Source organism: Lithobates pipiens, unplaced genomic scaffold (genome assembly GCF_037356315.1).
Source record: "Lithobates pipiens isolate NorthernLeopardFrog02 unplaced genomic scaffold, aLitPip1_a1.2 Scaffold_8, whole genome shotgun sequence".
In the NCBI taxonomy this organism is placed as follows: domain Eukaryota; kingdom Metazoa; phylum Chordata; class Amphibia; order Anura; family Ranidae; genus Lithobates; species Lithobates pipiens.
Genome location: NW_027507903.1, coordinates 586,799,042 through 586,823,150, shown reverse-complemented (window position 1 = coordinate 586,823,150; position 24,109 = coordinate 586,799,042). Strand labels below are relative to the sequence as shown.

The 24,109-nt window shown below is 43.4% G+C and overlaps 2 protein-coding genes and 1 pseudogene across 2 annotated transcripts in view; 1 reads left to right on the top strand and 2 right to left on the bottom strand.

Moving 5' to 3' along the window:
• Positions 1-14,358, top strand: part of TRMT1 (tRNA methyltransferase 1) — a 36,627-nt gene extending 22,269 nt beyond the window's left edge. The window contains exons 14-18 of the mRNA XM_077470412.1: positions 5,657-5,765; positions 8,090-8,166; positions 8,261-8,380; positions 8,904-9,015; positions 12,518-14,358. Coding sequence (XP_077326538.1) covers positions 5,657-5,765; positions 8,090-8,166; positions 8,261-8,380; positions 8,904-9,015; positions 12,518-12,625 — 526 coding nt within the window. The 3' untranslated portion in view covers positions 12,626-14,358. The remainder of the gene's footprint in view (positions 1-5,656; positions 5,766-8,089; positions 8,167-8,260; positions 8,381-8,903; positions 9,016-12,517) is intronic.
• Positions 12,813-24,109, bottom strand: part of MAN2B1 (mannosidase alpha class 2B member 1) — a 51,350-nt gene continuing 40,053 nt past the window's right edge. Inside the window, exons 20-24 of the mRNA XM_077470411.1 lie at positions 18,998-19,078; positions 18,394-18,630; positions 15,885-16,034; positions 15,668-15,770; positions 12,813-13,076 (exon numbers count right to left, since the gene is read on the bottom strand). Of these exons, the coding sequence (XP_077326537.1) occupies positions 12,946-13,076; positions 15,668-15,770; positions 15,885-16,034; positions 18,394-18,630; positions 18,998-19,078 (702 nt within the window). The 3' untranslated portion in view covers positions 12,813-12,945. The remainder of the gene's footprint in view (positions 13,077-15,667; positions 15,771-15,884; positions 16,035-18,393; positions 18,631-18,997; positions 19,079-24,109) is intronic.
• Positions 20,378-20,477, bottom strand: LOC143965154 (U6 spliceosomal RNA; annotated as a pseudogene).

Below are 24,109 nucleotides of genomic sequence, written 5' to 3'. Positions count from 1 at the left end.
ATTAAAGTGCAAAAATGCACATCTTATGTTTAGTCAGCGATTGGAATAAATGGCGGGACAAGAGGAAAATTTGGACATGAACCATCTTTTGTAAGATACACCACAAAGCACTAACGTGCATTGCAACACAGGTACATTGTTAATGCATTGAGGTGCCATTCATAATGACATCCAATGCAAAATGAATGGCCGTGCATGTGACATGCGTTACCAGAATGCAGAAGTGTGAATAGACCCCCTAGGGTATCATATAGAGCAGGGATATGCAATTAGCGGACCTCCAGCTGTTGCAAAACTACATGTCCCATCATGCCTCTGGGTGTCATGCATGTGGATGTCAGTCTTGCTATTCCTCATGGGACTTGTAGTTCTGCAACAGCTGGAGGTCTGCTAATTGCATATCCCTGGTATAGAGCAATACTAGGCAACAGGGGAAACCAGTATGTGAAGTGCTAACCGTATACAGCCGTGGCCAAAAGTTTTGAGAAGGACACCAATATTAATTTTCACAAAGTCTGCTGCTTCAGTTTTTTTATGATGGCAATCTGCATATACTCCAGAATGTTATGAAGAGTGATCCGAGGAATTGCAATTAATTGCAAAGTCCCTCTTTGCCATGAAAACTGAATCCCATAAAAAAAACATTTCCACTGCATTTTAGCCCTGCCACAAAAGGGCAAGCTGACATCATCATGTCAGCGATTCTCTTGTTAACACAGGTGTCAGTGTTGACGGGGACAAGGCTGGAAATCACTTTGTAATGCTGATTGAGTTAGACTAACAGACTGGAAGCTTTAAAAGGAGGTCGGTGCTTGAAATCATTGGTTTTCCTCTGGTTACCTGCAAGGAAACGTGCAGTCATTTCTTTGCACAAAAAGGGATTCACAGACAAGGATATTGCTGCTGCTAAGATTGCACCTAAATCAACCAAGAAGAGAGGTTCAGTTGTTGTGAAGAAGGCTTCAGGGTGCCCAAGAAAGTCCTGCAAGTGCCAGGACTGTCTCCTACAGTTGATTCAGCTGCGGGATCGGAGCACCACCAGTGCAGAGCTTGGTCAAGAATGGCAGCAGGCAGGTGTGATCACATCTGTATACACAGTGAGAAGACTTTTGGAGGATGACCTGGTGTAAAGAAGGGCAGCAAAGAAGTCCCTTCTCTCCAGGAAAAACATCAGGAACAGACTGATATCCTGCAAAAGGTACAGGTTGGACTCCTGAGGACTGGGGTAAAGTCTTTTCTCTGCGATGAATCCCCTTTCCCCAAATTTTTGGGGCATTCGGACAAAACCTTGTCCGGAGAAGAAAAGGATGAGTGCTACCATCACTCCTGTGTCATGCCAACAGTAAAGCATCCCCAGACCATTCATGGGTGGGGTTGCTTCTCAGCCAAGGGAGTGGGCTCACTCATAATTTTGCCTAAGAACACAGCCATGAAGAATGGTACAAAAACATCCTCCGAGAGAAACTCCTCCCAACCATCCAAGAACAGTTTGGTGAAGAACAATGCCTTTTCCAGCATGATGGAGCACCTTGCCATAAGGCAAAATTGATAACTAAGTGGCTTGGGGAACAATACATGGACACTTTTGGTCCATGGCCCGGAAACTCCCCAGACCTTAATCACATTGAGAACTTGTGGTCAGTCCTCAAGAGGCGGGTGAACCAAAAACCCACCACAAATTCCAACAAACTTCAAGCATTGATTATGCAAGAATGGGCTGCCATCAGTCAGGATGTGGCCCAGAAGTTGATTGACAGCATGGCAGGGCGATTTGCAAAGGTCTTGAAAAAGAAGGGCCAGCACTGAAAATATTGACTCTTTGTATAAAATTTATTTAATAGTCAATAAAAGCCTTTGACACTTATGAAATACTTGTAATTAAACTTCAGTATACCATAGTGACATCTGACAAAAAGATTTAAAAACACAGAAGCAGCAGAGTGTGTCAAAATTAGTATTTGTGTCATTCTCAAAACTTTTGGTCACAGCTGTACAGCAAGCACTGCAGATTGACAAAGAAATCAAAGATCGTAGCGCTTGTAGTACATACTATCTCTCCCACTTCCCTCACATCTGCAGCAATTCCTGGCTATCAAAATGATAGAACTCAGTGTTTATAAACATTGTTCAGACATGAGATAGAGATAAAAGGTAACGTTCTTACCTTTGTATTTACCTGTTCAGTTCATCTACAGATCAACGGGGTGAATTCCCATCTGCAGATGTCAGTTAAAGCAGATTAGTTAAACCAGGCCGTCCCCCCTTTCCATTTTCCATTTGAATTTTTTTTACCCCCCGTCTACAGTGAGGTGGGATCTGCACATATCTGATACTTGCCCATCTAGCAGCTCCAGCGTTGTCCTGCTGATATCCTCTCGTGCTCCTGCCACTGCTCTGTTCCGCGTTGCCATGTTGTTTCTGACATCGTTCCGGGTTGCATGGGCGGGCTTCCAGGTGACATGCCACTTGATCCTGCCACCCTTCTCCTCTGCGCATGGCATGGCCATGTCTGGCAATTCCTGGCCATAGGAGACGGGTCCAAACACTTTGTTCTAAAAAAAAAAAGTGTAAAAGAAAAAGTAGCCACTATGCAGGTAGTGGAGCAGAGGAGGGGTGAGCAGGCGGCACTTTCATTTTTAGGTCGAAGATCCACTTTAAAATAACCTGAACTGTAAAAAAAAGAAAAGTTGTGTTTTTATATTTAAAAAAAAAAAAAAAGTGTTCCCATTTAACCCTTGGTTTACTGTAATTAGTCCTAATTAACTCCTCCTTCCCTTCTCCCCTTACCTATTATTTCCTTGTATTGTTTATTTTTATTTAATTTATTTCTAACTTTTATTCATTCATTTTTTCTGTGTCGCAGTAAATAAAAAGCACACAATCGGGAAAAAAGCCTTTATTTGTAAATAACTTTGCAATACTTTGTATCAGAATCATAGTTTGTGTCACTTTTTAAACATGATTAATTTTTAGAATAAAATTTGATATATTTTATCTAAGTACCGTATATACTCGAGTATAAGCCGAGATTTTCAGCCTCTTTTTTGAGGCTGAAAGTGCCCCCCTCGGCTTATACTCGAGTCATCGCTGTCTGCCCGCTCGATCAGCGTGTCGAGCAGACAGACAGCGGCCATTCTATAATTCAAAAGCCGTGCCTCCGGCTCCGCCTTCGCCTGTGATAGGCGGAACACTGAATTTCCCAGCAGCCTGTGTTCCGCCTATCACGGACATCGTATCATCCTCGTACTACGGACGAGGATGATACGATGTCCGTGATAGGCGGAACACAGGCTGCTGGGAAATTCAGTGTTCCGCCTATCACAGGCGAAGGCGGCGGCGCAGCTTTTGAATTTTACAATGGCCGCCGAGGCGCCGACGAAGAGGGCACGGGACGGAGGCAAGGCAAGGCACGGCACGGGACGGGACGGCACGGGACGGGACGGCACGGCGGCAAGGCACGGCGGCAAGGCACGGCGGCAAGGCACGGCACGGCACGGGACGGAGGCAAGGAGGCAAGGCACGGGACGGAGGCTCGGGACAAAGGCTCGGGACACAGGTAGGCTGGACACACACACACACACACACACACACACACACACACACACACACACACACACACACACACACACACACACACACACACACACACACACACACACACACACACACACGGATGGATACACACACACACACACACAGGGATGGATGGATACACACACACACAGGGATGGATGGATGGATGGATACACACACACACAGGGATGGATGGATGGATGGAGACACACACACACAGGGATGGATGGATGGAGACACACACACACAGGGATGGATGGATGGATGGATGGAGACACACACACACAGGGATGGATGGATGGATGGACACACACACACACAGGGATGGATGGACGGACACACAGGGATGGACGGACACACAGGGATGGACGGACACACAGGGATGGACGGACACACACACAGGGATGGACAGGCATGTCTCACCCTCGGCTTATACACGAGTCAATAAGTTTGCCAGTTTTTTTGGGGGTAAATTGGGGGCCTCGGCTTATATTCGGGTCGGCCTATACTCGAGTATATACGGTAACACTATATTAGTATTTTTTTTTTTTCAATTCAACACTAATCAAAATAGAAATAAGTGTTTTGTATATGCCTTCTCCTGGGTCAACTGTTGGTATTGGATTGTATGATGTTTCTTTTTTTTTTTTTTTATACCCTTTTATTGGTTGAACTGGATGGACTTGTGTCATTTTTGTTTTTAAACTGACTATCTATGTATATCTAAATAATGTTACTTTTTTGTCTATATATTTTTGTAAGATTTTTGCTGAACAAACTGGCCCATAGCTGGAATGTAAACATTTTCTCTGGTCCATGGAGGACATACAGGGAGAGAGCTGAAATGGTTAAATCAAACCTGTTGCACAAAGCACAGATTCACTTTGAGGCTGGGTTCACACTGGAGCGGCTACGAGAACCGGATGTGATTCGCACTGCAGTGCAAATCACATCCGATCTCTGTGCGATGCGAGTTCAGCCATACAGATAGTATGGCTGAATTCGCATCGCACCCGCCACAAACTTGCACAGGACCCTTTTTTTGGTCCGCAGCAGAATCGGATCGCATGGGTGTTCTCACCATGCGATCCGATTCCTGTCCGAGTTTGCAGATCGCACTGCGATATGCGAACTGATCTGGGGGTGTCATTAAGGTTTCACTGACACTTCCAGTCCGCATAGGGCAGTGTGAACTGCCGGCGGGAGGCATGCGATGCGGGAACCCGCCACGGATTCGCGGCGTTCCAGCATCGCTTCAGTGTGAACCTAGCCTGAAGTGGAACGTCAGTCATTTATTTTTTTTCATCTTTACCTCTTAAAGCTTCTGCCCTTGTTGTTTTACCTTTTGGATAGTAAAACATTTTTTTCTGCCAGTAAATACCTTATACAGCCCACTTCCTGTTTCTTGTCTGGTCATTAGCCTAGGCTTATGACATCATGTACAGGTCGCTCTCTAACTTTGGTGAGAGTTTGCCAGGAAGGGAGGGGGGGGAATGAGTCATAAGAGGGCCAAAGAGAGCTGCAATTGTGCCTCTGTTTAAATCCCGAAAGTGAACTTTCAGCAGCTTCAGCTGCCTACAGTTAAAATGGTTGCAGCCAGACTCTGTGAAGGGAGATTTCTGCAGCATATTTGGCAAGTAAAGAAGCACAGTATATATAAAATAATATGCAAAGTGGTTGGAGGGAAGCTTCAGAATGGCAAAGATGTTTTTATTACAAATTATGTGAGCAGACTGCAGTTCCTCTTTAACTACAACATATGGGAGCCAGGATAAGGGACTTTCTCTAGGGGATGTCATCTCCATCCGTCACTGATTACCAAAGATGCAGCCATTCCACTGCCCATACATTTGGCTTACATAATGATTCTGGATCAGCAACTTTCCTGACGCAAGTAAGCATGACCGCCCTGAAAATTGCTGGTTTTAAAAACAACCCGACGAGGCCAGCCATTACAAGTTCCTAATACCGTAGACATTTACCGACATAGACATCTACTACAGTATTACCATTGTGAGATGTATTTTCACCTAGATATGCCTTCATAAGACTGTATTATATGGTGAACTGTCTTCTGTTTCAGGTCTGCCCTGCTGCATGCTGGGTACAAGGTCTCTCTGTCACATGCTTGTCAGAACGCCATCAAAACTGACGCGCCCCCCTCTGTCATCTGGGATATAATGAGGTGCTGGGTGAGTCCTAATATATATATATATATATATATATATATATATATATATATATATATATATAATTTTTTTTTTTTTTAATGTTTGTATCTATGAAAGTTTAAAAGTGGCCATACACTAGTAGATTTTTTTTGAATGAACATTCGTGCAAAAATTCTCAGTACTTTCAGTGACCTGACATTCAAATTTGTTTTGGATTTCAATTTAATTTTCCAAAAGAACAAACATGGATTTGTTCATTCGAGGAAAAATGTTCCATCGCGTTTCCTCAATTTTTCTAGTCGCAATCAAAAATGAACGTAGATTTGACCCCACTAATGTTTAGAAAATGAACGTTTTTAAAACATTTTGAACAGAATTTTACTTTTGTTTGGGCAGCTTGAATTGGTTAAAAGGTGTTTAATTCAAGCTAATGGGCGGTACCGCATTTGGCCAGAGGTGCGGGGACACTCGGAACGGTTCGGAAATACTGAGATCCTGAGTGTTTCCGAGCTGTCCCGAGTATTTCCGAGGCTCTCCAGCGCCCCCGGCCACCTCTGGCCACATGCGGTATTGAGTGTAATAGAAGTCAATACGAAACAAATTATCTTCGTTTCCATTGACTTCTATGGGGAAACTCGCTTTGATACGCGAGTGCTTTGGATTACAAGCATTCTCCTGGAACGGATTATGCTCCTAATCCAAAGTTCCACTGTATCTGAATGCATTCTCTACATTAAGGTAAAAAAAATCTTTCAGAAGTTTCTCCCCAGCCTCCCCCTTTTTTTTTTTTTTTTTTTTAAACACTTACCCGAGCCCCATTTAGATCCATCTTTAGCATCTATTCTCCTCTCTCCTCTCACATACTTGGCAGCAGTGGGAGCCATTGACTCCTGCTGTAGTAGGTCAAATCCTGTGATGAGGGAGCTGGGGGGGGCAGTGCCCAGTTGTGCTATGTGTGTGTCTATGGACACACACAACCCAGCTCGAGATCGAGCTCACACAAAGGCCCCCATAGTAAGCAGCTTGCTGTAGGGGCTCCTGGAGAAAAGGAGGAGCCAAGACCGCTGGCGGGAGACTTCAATAGAGGAGGTTTCGGGGCTGCTCTGTGCAAAACCATTGCACAAACAGGCAAGTATACCATGTTTGCTTTAAATAAATAAAAATATTAACCTTTACAATCACTTTCTCTAGGCAGCTACAAAAAAAAAAAAAAATTGGTAATATGTTTAGCAAAGCTAATTCAATTTTTACAATTTTCATACATGTAACATAAGTAATGTCTTGGGTCACACATAAGACAACAATAAGGCACCATTCACACTTCGAATTTTTGAGTCACAGGCAGAATCGCCCCGATTCTGCCCATGATTCCAAATTGCACAGCAATCGTGGCAAAACACATGATGTGTCTTGGTGCCATTCATTCTTAATGGTACCTCAAATGTGGCCCAGGAAGGCCAAAAGTTTGGACACCCCCCGATCTAGCCCTTTTCTTCTGAGCCTGACTGTCCCACCCCTTTTTATTGATTGGATTTCAGTTCCTTCGGTTATAAAAGCTCAACATTATATGTGGATGTCAAAGCACTGGTGATATTTGCTTAGCTCCTCCCAAGAGCCGGCCCACTGCTTGCATCAGGTCCTGAGAGGTTTGCTCCCTCTGCAAACACAGCCGACACCTTAACAGTCAACCCCTCTGTTTTCCATCGACACCCCTGTTTGGGAATTCTTCACATCTTTTAGAATGCAACAAAAGTTGTGAAGAAGGGGGAAGTCCCTGTTCCCCTGAAATGCGTTGGTTTGATGTACTTATTGATATTCTTAACATACCTTCCAACTTGCATCTTATTGGACACAGAGTGCTCCTTTTCTACTCATCTTTTCAAGTCTACATATGGAAATGACCCTAAGGCCATACCTAAAAGAAGCAGCCGAAACCCCAAAAAGGCTCACCGCCACCATCCTCAAAGTGGGCACAAACCACAAAGGATTTTATTTTTTTTCCCTACTTGCCCAAGTTATCACCCACCAGTGAGTGCTTGAGGAAGTCCAGTGCAGTCACCAGCTCATCAAGACATTTGCATAACTCCTCCCAAGAGCTGCTTGCATCAGGTCTGTGTACAGCACCCTGATGGCCCCTCCCACCAGCCATGTTTTGTCTGCATTGCATAGAGAATGACAGAGACCCAATGATGATATCACTGGGACTAAAAGGTATGGGGGGGAGAGAATGTTTGTTTAAAAATGTCATTAGCATGTTGGTAAAGGGGGAAAAAACGGGAACCAGAAGCAGATTTTTTTTTTCAGTTAAAAAAAAAAAAAAAAAAAAATGTTTGGTCTCTTTATAGGAAAAGCAGAATCCTGTAAAAAGGGAAAGGTTGTCTGAGACAAGTCCAGCACATCACATCCTAAGCACAGAGCCCAGGTCAGTAATAATTTATGTACCGTTCTTCTCCTAACAACGTACACTGGAAATGTTGTGATGAGCTGCTTGTAATTGTGGGGACGGATTTTTACAGCATCCAGGCCAATTTTGAGGTGCGGGAAGATGCCAATCCGAAGTCTCGAAAACTGGGATTAAAGAGGTTCCAGGAAAACCCCGAGGCCAATTGGGGCCCAAAAGCACGCGCTAAAGCCGGGTAATAAGACATCACATGACCTTTGTTGACGGGTTGCAAGGGGAGCTGTAGTCTTAGTGCTTTCAATATCTACGTGTGAAAGTGGTCAGCTTATCAGCATTAATAACCCAGGTTCTGTGTATAGTATGCAAGTAGATATACACAGAGCAACAAATGTTTGAGATACTGTAAAATAATATAGATTTTACAGTATATGTGCGTGTACTGGTTCCACATGGGGAAGCACAAGTGTTCCATGCACCCTGTGCAGACAGTCCCATTCATGTCATTTGGGATTCCATGGGGGGGGGGACTTATTTGAAAAAAAATGGCTTTAAAGTAAAAAATTATATACACATACACTCTACTAGGTGGATGCAGCACTAGAGGACCAATGCTGCATCCACCTAGTTGAGTGATTTTTTTTTTTGTATTTTACTAAAAAACATTCTTCTCTTTCAAATGGAATTCCATTGGGGGGGCGGGAAAAAAACCCCTAAGTGTAGTAGTATTTCATTGATTATTTCTTCTTTTATTTTGTTAGGGGAGGCATTTCAACCAGTCTGGAAGAGAGAAGGAAGAGACACCAAAACAAGAGGAAACTTTCTCCAGAAGATATAGACTTGAAACAGTTTGCTTGCAAGAAATTCAGACAGGTCAGATTTCTATCCAGCACAACATGCTCTCCATCCAATAGAATACATATGCTGACAAACTTGTACCGAGAGAAATCTAAACTAGACCAAGTATGAGGCCAGTGACTTCCAAACTCCTTATCTGCATACTTGTTCTAGCTCATTGAATGTAGTGAAACACCAGGACAGCCAGGAACCTTGCATCTTCAGGAGGTGGTCTGCAATAACCGCCTATATATTGCACCTGCAATCCACTGCAGGTTTCTGTAAGAAATACAATAAATGCGCGGTCATTTTTTTTTTTACTTCCCGCAAACCACCATTATTATACGTCAGTACTTTAAACTTAGTATACCGGGGTTATGGCAGCAACTAGCTGCCATAACCCCGGTATTTTCTTCAACGGCAGACTGTCCACTTTCAGATATAAGTGGTCTCAACAGCAGATTCGCCGCAAGATCATTGTTAACGGCGCAGAATGCTGGAAACCCTCCCGCCGCTTACCGGAGCGACGATTAGAGGTCGACCGATATGGGTTTTTCTCTGGCCAATGCCGATATTTAGAAATCATGGCGGCCGATATATGATGCCGATTTTTTTGGGCCGATATGTTAGGCCGATTTATTATTTTTAATCCCCCGTGATCTAACACACCTTTCCCACTGGGGCGTTTTTCATGCGCTTTTGGGCTAAAAAATAGCGCCTGCAAAATGGCTCCCCTACAGTCTCTGTGAAAGACAGAGTGCTTTCACACTGAGGCGATGCGCTGGCAGGATCTTAAAAAAAAAAAAAAAAGTCCTGCAAGCAGCATGTTTGGAGTGGTGTATACCGCTCCTCCACCACTCCTACCCATTGATATGAATGGGCACCACTGCCGAAGCGCATGCAATGCGATTTGGCAGCAGTGCTTCATGGGCGCATTTAACCTCTTCCTTGGCCGCTAGCTGGGTTATATGTGCCCCACTAGCAGCCAAATAGCACCGCTAAAATGATGGTAAAGAGCCGCTAAAACTTGCGTTTTACCATCAACGCCTGCCCGCTCCAGTGTGAAAGCAGCCTTCATAAGTGATACAGAAAATCTTACATTTAAACATTTATTAAACAAAACAAACCTCCAATCAGTTTACTTGTATGTATGATTTAGATAAGAAAAAAAAAAAAATGGGCTAACTTTACGGTTTTTATTTTATTTTTTAAATAGTGTATTTTTTTCCCCAAAAAAAATGCATTTGAAAGACCTCTGTGCAAATGCCGTGTGACATAAAATATTGCAACAACCGCTATTTTATTCCCTAGGATCTCTGCTAAAAAAATATATATAAATTTTGGGGGGTCGAATTGATTTTCTGGCAGAAAATACAGGATTTTTACTTGTAAGCAACAAGTGGCAGAAAAGATTTAGTCTTTAAATGGTTAAACTGAGAACTTCTACACACAGATGAGTTCATTCATTCAAGTGTAAACATTGTATCATTTTGTTCTTTTCTTGGCAGCCTGCCCAGAGAGGAGGAAGACGTTTCTATGGCAACTTACACTGACTTCTATTACAGAAGTAATTTCTAAGTCCCGCTGTAGTTCTAAATCGGCTTTTTATCAGCACAATCGGCGATGCCCATTATTTAAAAAACTGCAAATATATCGGTCGACCTCTAGCGACGATCCGATGTTCTCCCTGCAGTATCATGGATGACAGACGCAACGTCAACACCTTTGGGCAGAAGTGATGTTTAAAGGGAATTTATTTTTATTGCATTTAAGTGTGAGGTCTGTGACCCCAGAGCTCACATTAAGGCCCGGTTCACACCGCTGCGGGGGGAGATCCGGATGTGATTCGCACAGCAAATCACATCCGATCTCCGTAGCGATGCGAGTTCAGCCATACAGATAGTATGGCTGAATTCGCAGCGCTCCCGCAGCAAACTCGCACGGGACCCTTTTTTGGGCCTGCAACAGAATCGGATCGCATGGGAGTTCACACCATGCGATCCGATTCCTGTGCGAGTCGGCAGATCGCACTGCGATATGCCGACGGATCTGGGGGTGTCATTAACATAACATTGACACTCCCAGCCGTCCGCATAGGGCAGTGTGAACTGCCGGCGGGAGGTGTGCGATGCGGGAAAACGCCGCGGATTCGCGGCGTTCCCGCATCGCTGTGGTGTGAACCCAGCCTAAAGCAGGCCCTGTCATGCTTTTTTATTTTTTTTTTTTTGTTCATACAACACGTGAGTTATCGCTGCGATTGTTAAAGAGCAATAATTCTAGCAAAAGACCTTCTCCAACTCAAAACTGATAACCTGTAGAAATTTTTAAACCTTGCCTATGGAGATTTTAACACTTTAAAAAAAAAAAAAGTTTGTTGCCTTTGCACGAGCGGGTGCAATTTTAATGCATGACATGTTGGGTATCAATTTACTCAGTGTAACATTCTTTCACCAAAATAAATAAAATAAAAGTCGGGCTAACTTTGTCCCTTTTTAAAAAAAAAAAAAAAAAAAAAAAAAGTATTTATTTATTTTTTTTAAACAAATTGCGCTTCCAAGACCGCTGTGCTAATACAGGTGTGATAAAGTATTGCAAGCGCCTGCCATTTTATTCTCTAGGGTGTCTAAATAAAAAATAAATAGTGGTTCCAAGTAATTTTCTAGCAAAAAAAAATAATTTAACTTGTAAACAAGAAGAAGTTTGAAAAATATGCCTGGCCCTTAAGTCATTAAAGATGGACTTAGCCTTTAAGGAGTATCAATAGTTTGTGCCCGGATGGGAGATTTTAACTTGCTTCCTGTCAGGGGGAAAAAAAAATAAAAAAAAAAGCAACAGAAAGTGACAAAGTTAAAAAAAAAAAAAATTTTTTTTTTTTAGATAAACCGACTTAGAACAGGTGTACCAATTGAAAGATTTTTGTGGTAACAGCAACATTTTGAATTTTCCATAACAGTCACAGGCATTGATCACAAAAACTAAAAAGGGGTTATTTTACCACTAGGTACATACACTTTTGCATCACAGTACCACGTGTAAAGTTAATTTTGAATGGTACGTTAACACACCTGGCACCCACAAGGCATTTCATGGTCGTGCACTGCATTAGAAAAGTTTCCGGTATGATTTGCATTAGCAGTTCATTCTTTTTAATGGGCTGTCCTACTGCAGTGCACTACAAAAGGAAGTAAATAGGCCCTTAGGGCTCTTGCACAGCATGCCCAAATATACAGGCCCCACAAACAAACTTCCTCGGGAGCCCCAGCTGCTGCATATATGGCCGCACATAGAGCTTGCATAAACCCATGCATGCACACGGTCCTACAACCTCAAAACAGAATGGCCAAGGTCGGGTTGTACATTCATGCGCATGCACAGATTTATACAAGTACAGCTGTAACTAGTAGCAAGGGCTTTCAGAGAAGATGGATTGTAGGTGCTTGTTCATTGTATGGTCCTCTAGTGGCCATATTCAAGAGTTCTTATAGTTATGCATTTTTTTTGTTTGTTTTTTTACGTATTTTCCTTCTTTCCCTCTAAGGGTTCCTGTGACCTCGGGGACGACTGCCGTTACTCTCACACACTCCCGGATTCGGAAGTAAAGTCCCAAGAAGATCCTGCATCAGATCATGAAACACCACCCTGCTGAGGATAACTTTAACTGCATGATACTGCAGTATGGAATGTGGCAATCTAATAAACTTACGAACTCTCCAGCCCGTTAGTGTAGCTGGACTCTGACAACAGAGCTCACATGGCAGCGTGCTTTTTTTTTTTCTTTTTATATATATATATTGATCAAATTTTATTTACCACTCTGAAAAATAAAGGCTGAATTTTTATGTTGGCGTAACAAAATAGAATGGATTTTATTTTTTTTATTTTTTACATTTTGGCAGATGGTGGTACAGTCTACATTCAGCAAGGCACTTGTCTTCAGGCAGTCACACAGAGGGGTGACCGCCCCCGTTATCGGCTGTCCCACTCTGCGCATTTTCTGTATTGCGCTGTCGCAAGGAATGTGCGGATTTCCATCGGCTTAAGAGTGACACTTGTAGGGTCCAGGTCCAAACTGCTGTTTTCAGGGTTTGGGATGGAGCCTAGAAAGAAGATGAATTAGTTAAGGTGTATCTGTGCTGAGAGAAATAGATCAGCACAGGCAGCCTACATACTACTTTCCTAAATATCCCCCAAAAATATATAAACAATTTTTTCTCAGTTTAGGCCAATAGGTATTCTACATATTTTTGTTAAAAAAAAAAAAAAAAACCCTTATATTGATTGGTTTGCACAAAAGTTAGTGTCTACAAAATAGGGGATAGTTTTATGGCATCTTTATTATTTACATTTTTTTTTAAATTAGTAATGGCGATCTGCAATTTTTATCGGGACTGCGACATTATGGCAGACACATCGAACATTTTCTACACTATTTTGGGACCAGACATTTATACAGCGTTCAGTGCTATAAAAATGCATTGATTACTGTGTAAATGACACTGGCAGGGAAGGGGTTAAGTGTGTCCTAAGGAGTGATTCTAACTGGGGGGGCGTCAAGTCACATGAGTGATCACCGTTTGATGACCAAGCAGTGATCTCTCATGACAAGGCAGAATGGGGAAATGCTTTGTTTACAAAAGCATCTCTCGCTGACATGATCGCAGACAAGGAGAATGCGGCTCCCGCAGTGTCGCTTCTTAAAGGGGACATACTTTTAAACCCTTTTGCCCACACCAGTGCTATTCTGCCAATGTAAATTGGTGTGCGCTGGTTGGCAAGCGGGTTTTAAAAAAAATAAAAAAAATAAAAGCACTGACCAAGAACAAGCATGCAGTATGTGATACAACTCCTGATTTGCATACCTGTTATAGGTCCGTGAGACCATTGGGCCTGTAAAGCAACTAGGATTTATAGAAGAGCTTCCCACTATAAAGGTTTCCTATGGGCCCCGTTCACACCTGAGCGATTCTGTTTCACGCTCAGACACTCAACCCAAATCCCATTCATTTAAATATCTCCTGTTCACATTATGCAATTATGCTAGCAGCAATGGTCATAAATTTGTACAAATGTGACAGTTGCTGCTGGTGGCACACAGGCATCGTATAGTGCCACTGGCAAGATTATCCTGAATCTTACTAGGGACCATGTTAATGTAGCTCAACAGCAAGGATTTGCGTGGTACAACACAAAAGCAGCAGCTGTCCAAATGCAACAGCTATTTTGTAAGATGACACTTGCTTCAACTATCCGTGTCATTGAGTACAAAATGTTTATTTTATTCATACGAAAATCAAAGTGTGACCTCTGATATGCATATAACAGTGTAAGAAACCTTTCAAAATATTTTTTTACTAAATAAAAAGTTTATATTCCCATTTATCCCCTTATTAGCACTATTCACTAGTCCCCCTCTCCTTGATTCTTTCATGTGATAGGTCAAGAGGAAACCCATGGTACATGCATTAGACGAAGCTCATTTGGTGACAAACAGAAGCAATGGCTTCTATGAATACTAGGCATCTAATGAGAAATCAGTCATTGGTGTGGTTTCCTTATCTATTAATCCTAAACAGTAAGACAAGTTCTTGATTAAATTAACCACTTGACTTCTGAAAGATTTACCCCCTTCATGACCAGGCCAATTTTCTTTTCTTTTTATATACAGCACTGTTACATTAACCGACAATTGCGCGGTCATGCAACACTGTATCCAAATTATCTCTGCCTCTCTCTAAATAGAGCTTTCTTTTGGTGGTACTTGATCACCATTTTTTCTTTTGTGCTATAAACAAAAACAGATTATATAAAAAATGTAATTTTATATACACACACAATATATTTATTACACATACACAGTTTACAAACCTTGGCACCACATTTGCCATGATGCTCAACTGCAGTGCAGGTGCGTATCATAGGAAATGTAGTTCCAAAACATCTGGGGGTGCCAAAGTTCGCCATCAATAAAAAAAAATTTGTGTATATATATATATATATATATATATATATATATACACACATACACACACACACACACACTTTTACTCTGCTATAAGATAAAGAAAATAAAAATCGAAATTTCTTCATAAATTTATGCCAATATTTATTCTGCTACAGGTTCTTGCTTAAAAAAAAAAAAAAAAAAAAAAAAAGTTCTAGCATCTACAAACTATGGGAGTATATATTATACTTGTAATGACTGTGCTATTAGGACAGACAATCGAACACTTTGAGGGAACCAGTGACACCAATACAGGGATCAGTGTTTTAAAAAATAAAAAAAATGATATGCATTGTCAATGTACCAATGACACTGTCTGGGAAGAATTCATCCCTCTCCCTGTCAGAATGGGGGATCTTCCTTTTTTACATAGGCATTCTGCGTTTACCAATGATCAGCAGGTGCCTGCGGACATTGAGTGCCCACAGATGGGCTTTTGCTGTGAATCACAGCACAAGTGGCCTGCATATGCCCCCTGCAGACTGCAAGTGCAGAATCACATATGTGCGTGGTCCTGCACAGAGCCACCACCACGTAGCAGTAAAAGTGCTATAGGGCAGTCCGCAATTGGTTAATAAGATGCTGTATAAACCAATCCTGGGACAATCTGACTGTGCAGAAAGATTCTGCATCTGTGATCACAGGCCCTTTAAAAATATTTACTTCCTGTCTTTAGCAGCCCCTCACCTTTCTGCGTTTTCCATTGCATGCGCTTCATCTTCCCCTTCAGCAGATTCGCAGCAAGTGTTGTTTCTTTAAAGTCAGACAGTGACAGCGAAGAGAAGAGCTCCTGGAATTAAGAGTTATATGTTGAAATGTGTTTAAAAAGGAATGGTCTGCGTTGTTTAAAGCAGCAACAAAAATAAAGATTTAAGCTAAAAATCAGATCCGGTGATGGTCTCACCTTCAGATTCACTGTGATGGGCTGGGAGTGATTACCACTTTCATGTCCTTGGAAGGGATGCTCCAGACGTAGCAGAATCTTATTGGGCTCATGCTGAGCCAAGGTGAGCAGGTGGAGGTTGTCAGGGAGCGGAGCTCGCAGAGCTGAAAACTGAGTAGTAATAAAATGTTAGCATGGGTGGAATGGTTTTATATAAATGGTCCATTGTCTTTTACATCCAGTCTGATTATGGGCTTTCTGCAGACTCATTATAAATGATACACTGAAGAGCACTGATTGGATGCCGTTCAGTTGTTGGTTTTCCAGCATGCGCGTTGAACAGAAGCCAGTCATGAGATTGGCTATTGTCAAACAAAGATCTGTACACACGGGCCAAAATGTCGGCAGTCTACTGTAGAGGTCGACCGATATGGGTTTTTCTCTGGCCGATGCCGATATTTAGAAATCATGGCGGCCGATAGCCGATATATGATGCCGATTTTTTTGGGCCGATATGTTAGGCCGATTTTATTTTATTTTATTTATTTTTTTCCTTTATTTATTATTATTATTTTTTTAATCCCCCTTGATCCAACACACCTTTCCCATTGGGGCGTTTTTCAGGCGCTTTTGGGCTAAAAATAGCGCCTGTAAAGTGCCTGCAAAATGGCTCCCCTGCAGTCTGTGTGAAAGACAGAGTGCTTTCACACTGAGGCGATGCGCTGGCAGGATCTTAAAAAAAAGTCCTACAAGCAGCACGTTTGGAGTGGTGTATACCGCTCCTCCACCACTCCTGCCCATTGATATGAATGGGCACCACTGCCGAAGCGCATGCAATGCGATTTGGCAGCAGTGCTTCATGGGCGCATTTAACCTCTTCCTTGGCCGCTAGCTGGGTTATATGTGCCCCACTAGCAGCCAAATAGCACCGCTAAAATGATGGTAAAGAGCCGCTAAAACTTGCGTTTTACCATCAACGCTCCAGTGTGAAAGCAGCCTTCATAAGTGATACAGAAAATTTCTTACATTTAAACATTTATTAAACAAAACAAACCTCCAATCAGTTTACTTGTATGTATGATTTAGATTAAAAAAAAAACAAAAAAAAAACCTATGTATTAAATAAAAACAGGTAGTCAAAACTTTTGGCCGAAAAAAAAAAATGGGCTAACTTTACTGTTTTTATTTTATTTTTAAATAGTGTATTTTTTTCCCAAAAAAATGCATTTGAAAGACCTCTGTGCAAATGCCGTGTGACATAAAATATTGCAACAACCGCTATTTTATTCCCTAGGATCTCTGCTAAAAAAAATATATATAATTTTTGGGGGGTCCAAGTGATTTTCTGGCAGAAAATACAGGATTTTTACTTGTAAGCAACAAGTGTCAGAAAAGATTTAGTCTTTAAATGGTTAAACTGAGAACTTCTACACACAGATGACTTAATTCATTCAGAAGTGTAAACATTGTATCATTTAGTTCTTTTCTTAGCAGTCTGCCCAGAGAGGAGGAAAGTGTTGCTATGACGACTCAGGCAACTCACACTGACTTCTATACAGAAGTCATTTCAAAGTCCCGCTGTAGTTATAAATCGGCTTTTTATCAGCACAATCGGCCGATGCCGATTATTTAAAAAACGGCAAATATCGGCCGATATATCGGTCGACCTCTAGTCTACTGTACCAACTGATTCTGGCGCACGCATACAGGGCATTACTCTGCCTATACAGGATCTCGCAAAAGTGAGTACACCCCTCACATTTTTGTAAATATTTTATTCTATCTTTTCATGTGACAACACTGAAGAAATGACACTTTGCTACAATATAAAGTAGTGATTGTACAGCTTGTATAACATTGTAGCAAAGTGTCATTTCTTCAGTGTCCTTACAAGAAAAGATATAATAAAATATTTACAAGAATGTGAGCGGTGTACCATACCTGTTGATCGCTCCAGAAGCTGGAACAAAAAAAAACACACACTAATAGACACTGCTAGTCCAGTGATTTCCACTAGTTTCTGGGTCCCATGCCAAATAGCTGCCCTGCTGCATTGTAAATACAGGCGGTTGGCCACTCGGCCTGAGCACCAATCACAGAATGCATTCATTGAGAAAATGCAAAGCATTCTCTAATTGGATGAGGGAGATCATGACATCACTGCCCCACCTTGTCCAAGCAGAGAAAGCTTTGCATTAATTGAGAAAAGTCAAATTGATCTCTGAATGGTGTCTGTGCCTAGCTGCCAACCTCCTGTGTTCACAATGTAGCAGGGCAGCCACTTGGCACAGGACCCAGAACTGGAGACCACCATAGTAGCAGTGCCTGCTTAAATTTTCAGCTTCTAGAGGGCTCCAACAGGTTTGGTATAGGCAGAGTTGTAACAATGCAAGAAAAAAAAAAAAAAAAAGTCAAACTTGGAATTCTCATTTAAGTTTCAATAGTTTAAAGGATTTTCAGGAAAAAAAAAACAAACACACACACCACACATCTTATAGCAGAAAACAATTGCAATTAACTTTTCAATCACCTGGTTGATTGGCACCTGATGACTTCTGTAGGGTGCCCCTTGCCCGGTGGAAATGATAATCTGGGGTGACAAGTACTGCTGCAGGGCCAGTTTCCGGTGAACATCAGCAGAGGCCTCTGGGGTGTCCAGTACCAGCAGGTGTTTCCCGCGGACTACAAGACCCTCCCCGTACTGTCCCAACTCCATCAGCGGCTCGTCTACCCCGCGATAGTCATCACGCAGGAGACGTCTGTGGACCTGCCAACAAGCACACCACGGCTGTTAAATAGTGATAAAGCAAGGAGATCAGTCAAATCTCACATTTACTATGATAGATGCTGGAGAATCAAATTGCTCACTACTACCCGTGTCATTCAGAACACTGGTGGTCTAAATTTAACAATTTTGTAGGCAACAGATTAATTGGGACACCCACTATTGGCCTGAAGAAGAGTAATCACATTGTGTTTAGGAGGAAAACAAACAGGTATACATGTCCAGCCAGTCTCAAATGTCTATGGCTACAGATCTGATACTTCCAACAATCCTTTCAATGACAAAGCCAAGTCCAGCATCCCCTTTTACGGCCCTGTACTAAAGCTCACGTGTTTTCAAAAGTACTCACCATGAGCTCCACAGAGCCGTCCACAATGCTGGCCCCTCCTTGGGATCGATCAGTCAAAACGGTCAGCTGGATATTTGTATCCTGGAAGAGACAAAACCGCTTTACCCCAACACTGCTACACTTAACCTGAAAGATTAGGGTTTACCATTTCACCAAAAAATACCATACAGCACATGATCATTCTATAACAGGGTGGATAAAACAAAAAAAACAAAAACAAACACAAAAAGAAAAGATCTTTTTGAATTTAAATCTGATTTTTTTTCTTTGTTTTTATCAAATTTGTTAATAAAATGCTTTTGGAGTAAAACTATCTAAAAAAAGATAGTTTTCAATTTAAGACACATTAATAATTTAGTTTATGCAGCATGAAATGGAGCTTCGTTATGTAGCATGAGGCTGTATATTCTACAATATTTACATTTTTGGTAAACTCATTCAATGAAGCCAAGCTCTGCAAGCTGAGATAACACTGACTACATTGTTGCATTCAAACAATTTCACAGTAATCAGGAGATAAAAATAGTTCAGGAATATTCCTTTATCCCAATGTTTTGAAAATCTATGTACACTCCAAACTGTATGACTGAATCAGTTCTGAAATCGCTGGTTTTTACGAACCTGACAGCTTATTCTAAATGGGAAACCTTAATTTTGTTTGCAAATATTAAAGATTCTAATTACCAGCAAATATAAATCCTTACATTTAAAAGAGCACCTGTCATTTCAGATCCATCATGGCAGCGCCTGTTAGCGGACATCCACTTACCTGCTGCTGCCACATCACCAGCCGTCCCATTAAAGTGAATGGGACTGTCGGTGGGTCAACAGCGGGTCAGAGTAGGAGCCGGTGTGGGACAGATGACAGCTGCTCTTTAAAATGTTTTATTTAAATTGAGTTGATTTTTTTTTTTTTTTTTTTTTTTACTAGTGATTTAAATCAAATCCACCCTGTTCTATAATCACCAGACATGCATACCCACCATAAAGCATATGGCGATTCGCCTTTCACCCGACACACACATTCAGTATACGACGAGTCTTCACTCACCTGCTACGCACACCCACTATACAGCATTTCATATTGTGAGTCTCCCTTCACCCATCATACAGAAATTCTCCATTTACCTAATACAGCACATTGCGATTATCCTTTCATGTAATAAGCGCACCCACCCCAACAGCACATGGTGCTTCTCCCTTCATCTAACTTGTGTGCACACCCTACAGCACATGGTCATTTTCCATTGATCATTGCATTGTACATATGCTATATTGTCAAAAGTATTGGGAAACACATGAAGTTTACTTTTTTTAATTGTATAGCCATGGCAATAGTACACAGGAAGCTACAGCGTCACTATTCCATAGGGTGCAAGAAAAAATATAGAACGCTTCACGAATTTGCGTGTCATCCTTGCGCAGGGACAATGGTCTATAATTGTTCCAATTTTAGTATATGTCCTGCCGAAACGAGGATAGGCACATGAACTTTAACCACTTCAGCCCCGGACCATTTTGCTGGCCAAAGACCAGACCACAGATTTGGCACTGCGTCGCTTTAACTGACAATTGCGTGGTTGTGCAACGTGGCTCCCAAACAAAATTTTTTGCGCTATAAACAAAAATAGAGCGACAATTTTGAAAAAAAAAAAAAAAAAAACTCTATTTTTAACTTTTTGTTATAATAAATCTCCCCAAAAAAATAAATATATAAAAAAATATATGTTTTCCCTCAGTTTAGGCCAGGGATGGCCAAACTTTTTTCAAAGAGGGCCAGATTTGATGAAGTGAACATGCGCGAGGGCCGACCATTTTGCCTGACATTCTTTGAACCATTAAAATTCGGTCTAAGTGTGTTCATCCGAGCTCTAATACACGGCCCAACAAGAATTCTCTGGTGAATAGATGAACTCAAGTGTATTATTTGGATACACCGTATTTATTGGTGTATAACACGCACCTTCACTTTAAGATGGAAGCTTCCGGAAAATTGCAGCCACCATTGCCAGGGATTCACCCACCATTGCCAGGGATTCACCCGCCATTGCCAGGGATTCACCCGCCATTGCCAGGGATTCACCCGCCATTGCCGGGGATTCACCCGCCATTGCCGGGAATTCACCCGCCATTGCCGGGAATTCACCCGCCATTGCCGGGAATGCAGCCACCACTGCCGGGAATGCAGCCACCACTGCCGGGAATGCCGCCACCACTGCCGGGAATGCCGCCACCATTGCCGGGAATGCCGCCACCATTGCCGGGAATGCCGCCACCATTGCCGGGAATGCCGCCACCATTGCCGGGAATGCCGCCACCATTGCCGGGAATGCAGCCACCATTGCCGGGAATGCAGCCACCATTGCCGGGAATGCAGCCACCATTGCCAGGGATTCACCCGCCATTGCCAGGGATTCACCCGCCATTGCCGGGAATTCACTCTCCATTGCCGGGAATGCTGCCACCATTGCCGGGAATGCTGCCACCATTGCCGGGAATGCAGCCACCATTGCCAGGAATGCAGCCACCATTGCCAGGGATTCACCCGCCATTGCCAGGGATTCACCCGCCATTGCCGGGAATTCACTCTCCATTGCCGGGAATGCTGCCACCATTGCCGGGAATGCTGCCACCATTGCCGGGAATGCTGCCACCATTGCCGGGAATGCTGCCACCATTGCCGGGAATGCTGCCACCATTGCCGGGAATGCTGCCACCATTGCCGGGAATGCTGCCACCATTGCCGGGAATGCTGCCACCATTGCCGGGAATGCTGCCACCATTGCCGGGAATGCAGCCACCATTGCCGGGAATGCAGCCACCATTGCCGGGAATGCAGCCACCATTGCCGGGAATGCAGCCACCATTGCCAGGGATTCACCCGCCATTGCCAGGGATTCACCCGCCATTGCCGGGAATTCACTCTCCATTGCCGGGAATGCTGCCACCATTGCCGGGAATGCAGCCACCATTGCCGGGAATGCAGCCACCATTGCCAGGAATGCAGCCACCATTGCCAGGGATTCACCCGCCATTGCCAGGGATTCACCCGCCATTGCCGGGAATTCACTCTCCATTGCCGGGAATGCTGCCACCATTGCCGGGAATGCTGCCACCATTGCCGGGAATGCTGCCACCATTGCCGGGAATGCTGCCACCATTGCCGGGAATGCTGCCACCATTGCCGGGAATGCTGCCACCATTGCCGGGAATGCTGCCAACATTGCCGGGAATGCAGCCACCATTGCCGGGAATGCAGCCACCATTGCCGGGAATGCAGCCACCATTGCCGGGAATGCAGCCACCATTGCCAGGAATGCAGCCACCATTGCCAGGAATGCAGCCACCATTGCCAGGAATGCAGCCACCATTGCCAGGAATGCAGCCACCATTGCCGGGAATTTCACCAACCATTGCCAGGAATGCAGCCACCATTGCCGGGAATTTCACCCACCATTGCCGGGAATGCAGCCACCATTGCCAGGAATGCAGCCACCATTGCCAGGAATGCAGCCACCATTGCCAGGAATGCAGCCACCATTGCCGGGAATTTCACCAACCATTGCCAGGAATGCAGCCACCATTGCCAGGAATTCACTCACTATTGCCAGGAATGCAGCCACCATTGCCAGGAATACAGCCACTATTGCCAGGAATGCAGCCACCATTGCTAGGAATTCACTCACCATTGCCAGGAATGCAGCTCCACAATTGCAATTGCCAGGAATGCAGACACCATTACCATCAGTGCAGCCATGGAGGAGGGCAGGACGAGTGCCAAAGACATCTTACAGGAGAATCTCCTGTTTACACAACGGCCTCTTTAAGAGAAAGTCCCGCCTCCTTTGATGGACAGCACAGTCGTTCAATGGCAGAGACGGGACTTCCTATTACAGAGGCTGCCGTGCAAACAGGAAATTCCCCTCCTGTGTGCACGGCACTCGTCTCGCCTCCTCCCTCAGCCGGACTATATATCTTTTGTGGCCCCAGCGCTGGGAGATCGCCAGGGGCCACAAAAGATATAGATGTTTAAACAACCAGGCGGGCCGTCCAAAACCGGACCGCGGGCCGGACTTTGGACATGCCTGGTTTAGGCCAATACGTATTCTTCTACATTTATTTTTTTTATTTTTAATTTTTTAAAACAAAAATATCGCAATAAGCGAGTATTGATTGGTTTGCGCAAAAGTTAGAGTCTACAAAATAGGGGATAGTTTTATGGCATTTTTATTAATTTTTTTTTTTTTTACTAGTAATGGTGGCGATCAGCGATTTTTATTGTGACTGCGACATTATGGGGGACACATCGGACATTTGACACATTTTTGGGACCATTGTCATTTATACAGCAATCAGTGCTATACAAATGCAGCGATTTCTGTGTAAATGACACTGCCAGTGAAGGGGTTAACCAGGGGGTGGCAGTGTATGGGGTTAAGTGTTCCTAGGGGTGTGTTACTAACTTTTGGGGGCTGGGCTTTAATTTAGTGAACACTAATCTCTGCTCCAATCACATGGAGCAGAGATCAGCATCACTTGTTGCTAGGCAAAACGGGGAGATTCGGTTTACAACGGCATCTCCCAGTTCAGCCGCCCCATGAGACGATCACGGGTATGCCTGCGGCGATCGAGTCCGCGGGACCCGCAATCGGACTCATGGGGGTCCAGACGAGCACGCCGGCGTGCTCGCAATAGCAGGGCGGCATTTAAGATTGGACGTACCTGTACGCCAGTATGCCTGCCCGTACATCGGAGTGCGCTGGTCGGGCAGTGGTTAATGGCATCCCAGTCTTAGTCCGTAGGGTTCAATATTGAGTTGGCCCACCCTTTGCAGCTATAACAGCTTCAACTCTTCTGGGAAGGCTGCCCACAAGGTTTAGGAGTGTGTCTATAGGAATGTTTGACCATTATTCCAGAAGAGCATTTGTGATGTCAGGCACTGATGTTGGACGAGAAGGCCTGGCTCGCAGTGTCTGCTTTTATTTATTCCAAAGGTGCTCTATTAGGTTGAGGTCAGGACAGTCAAGTTCCTCCAACCCCAAACTCGCTCATCCATGTCTTTATGGACCTTGCTTTTATCCACTGATGTGCAGTCATGTTAGAACAGGAAGG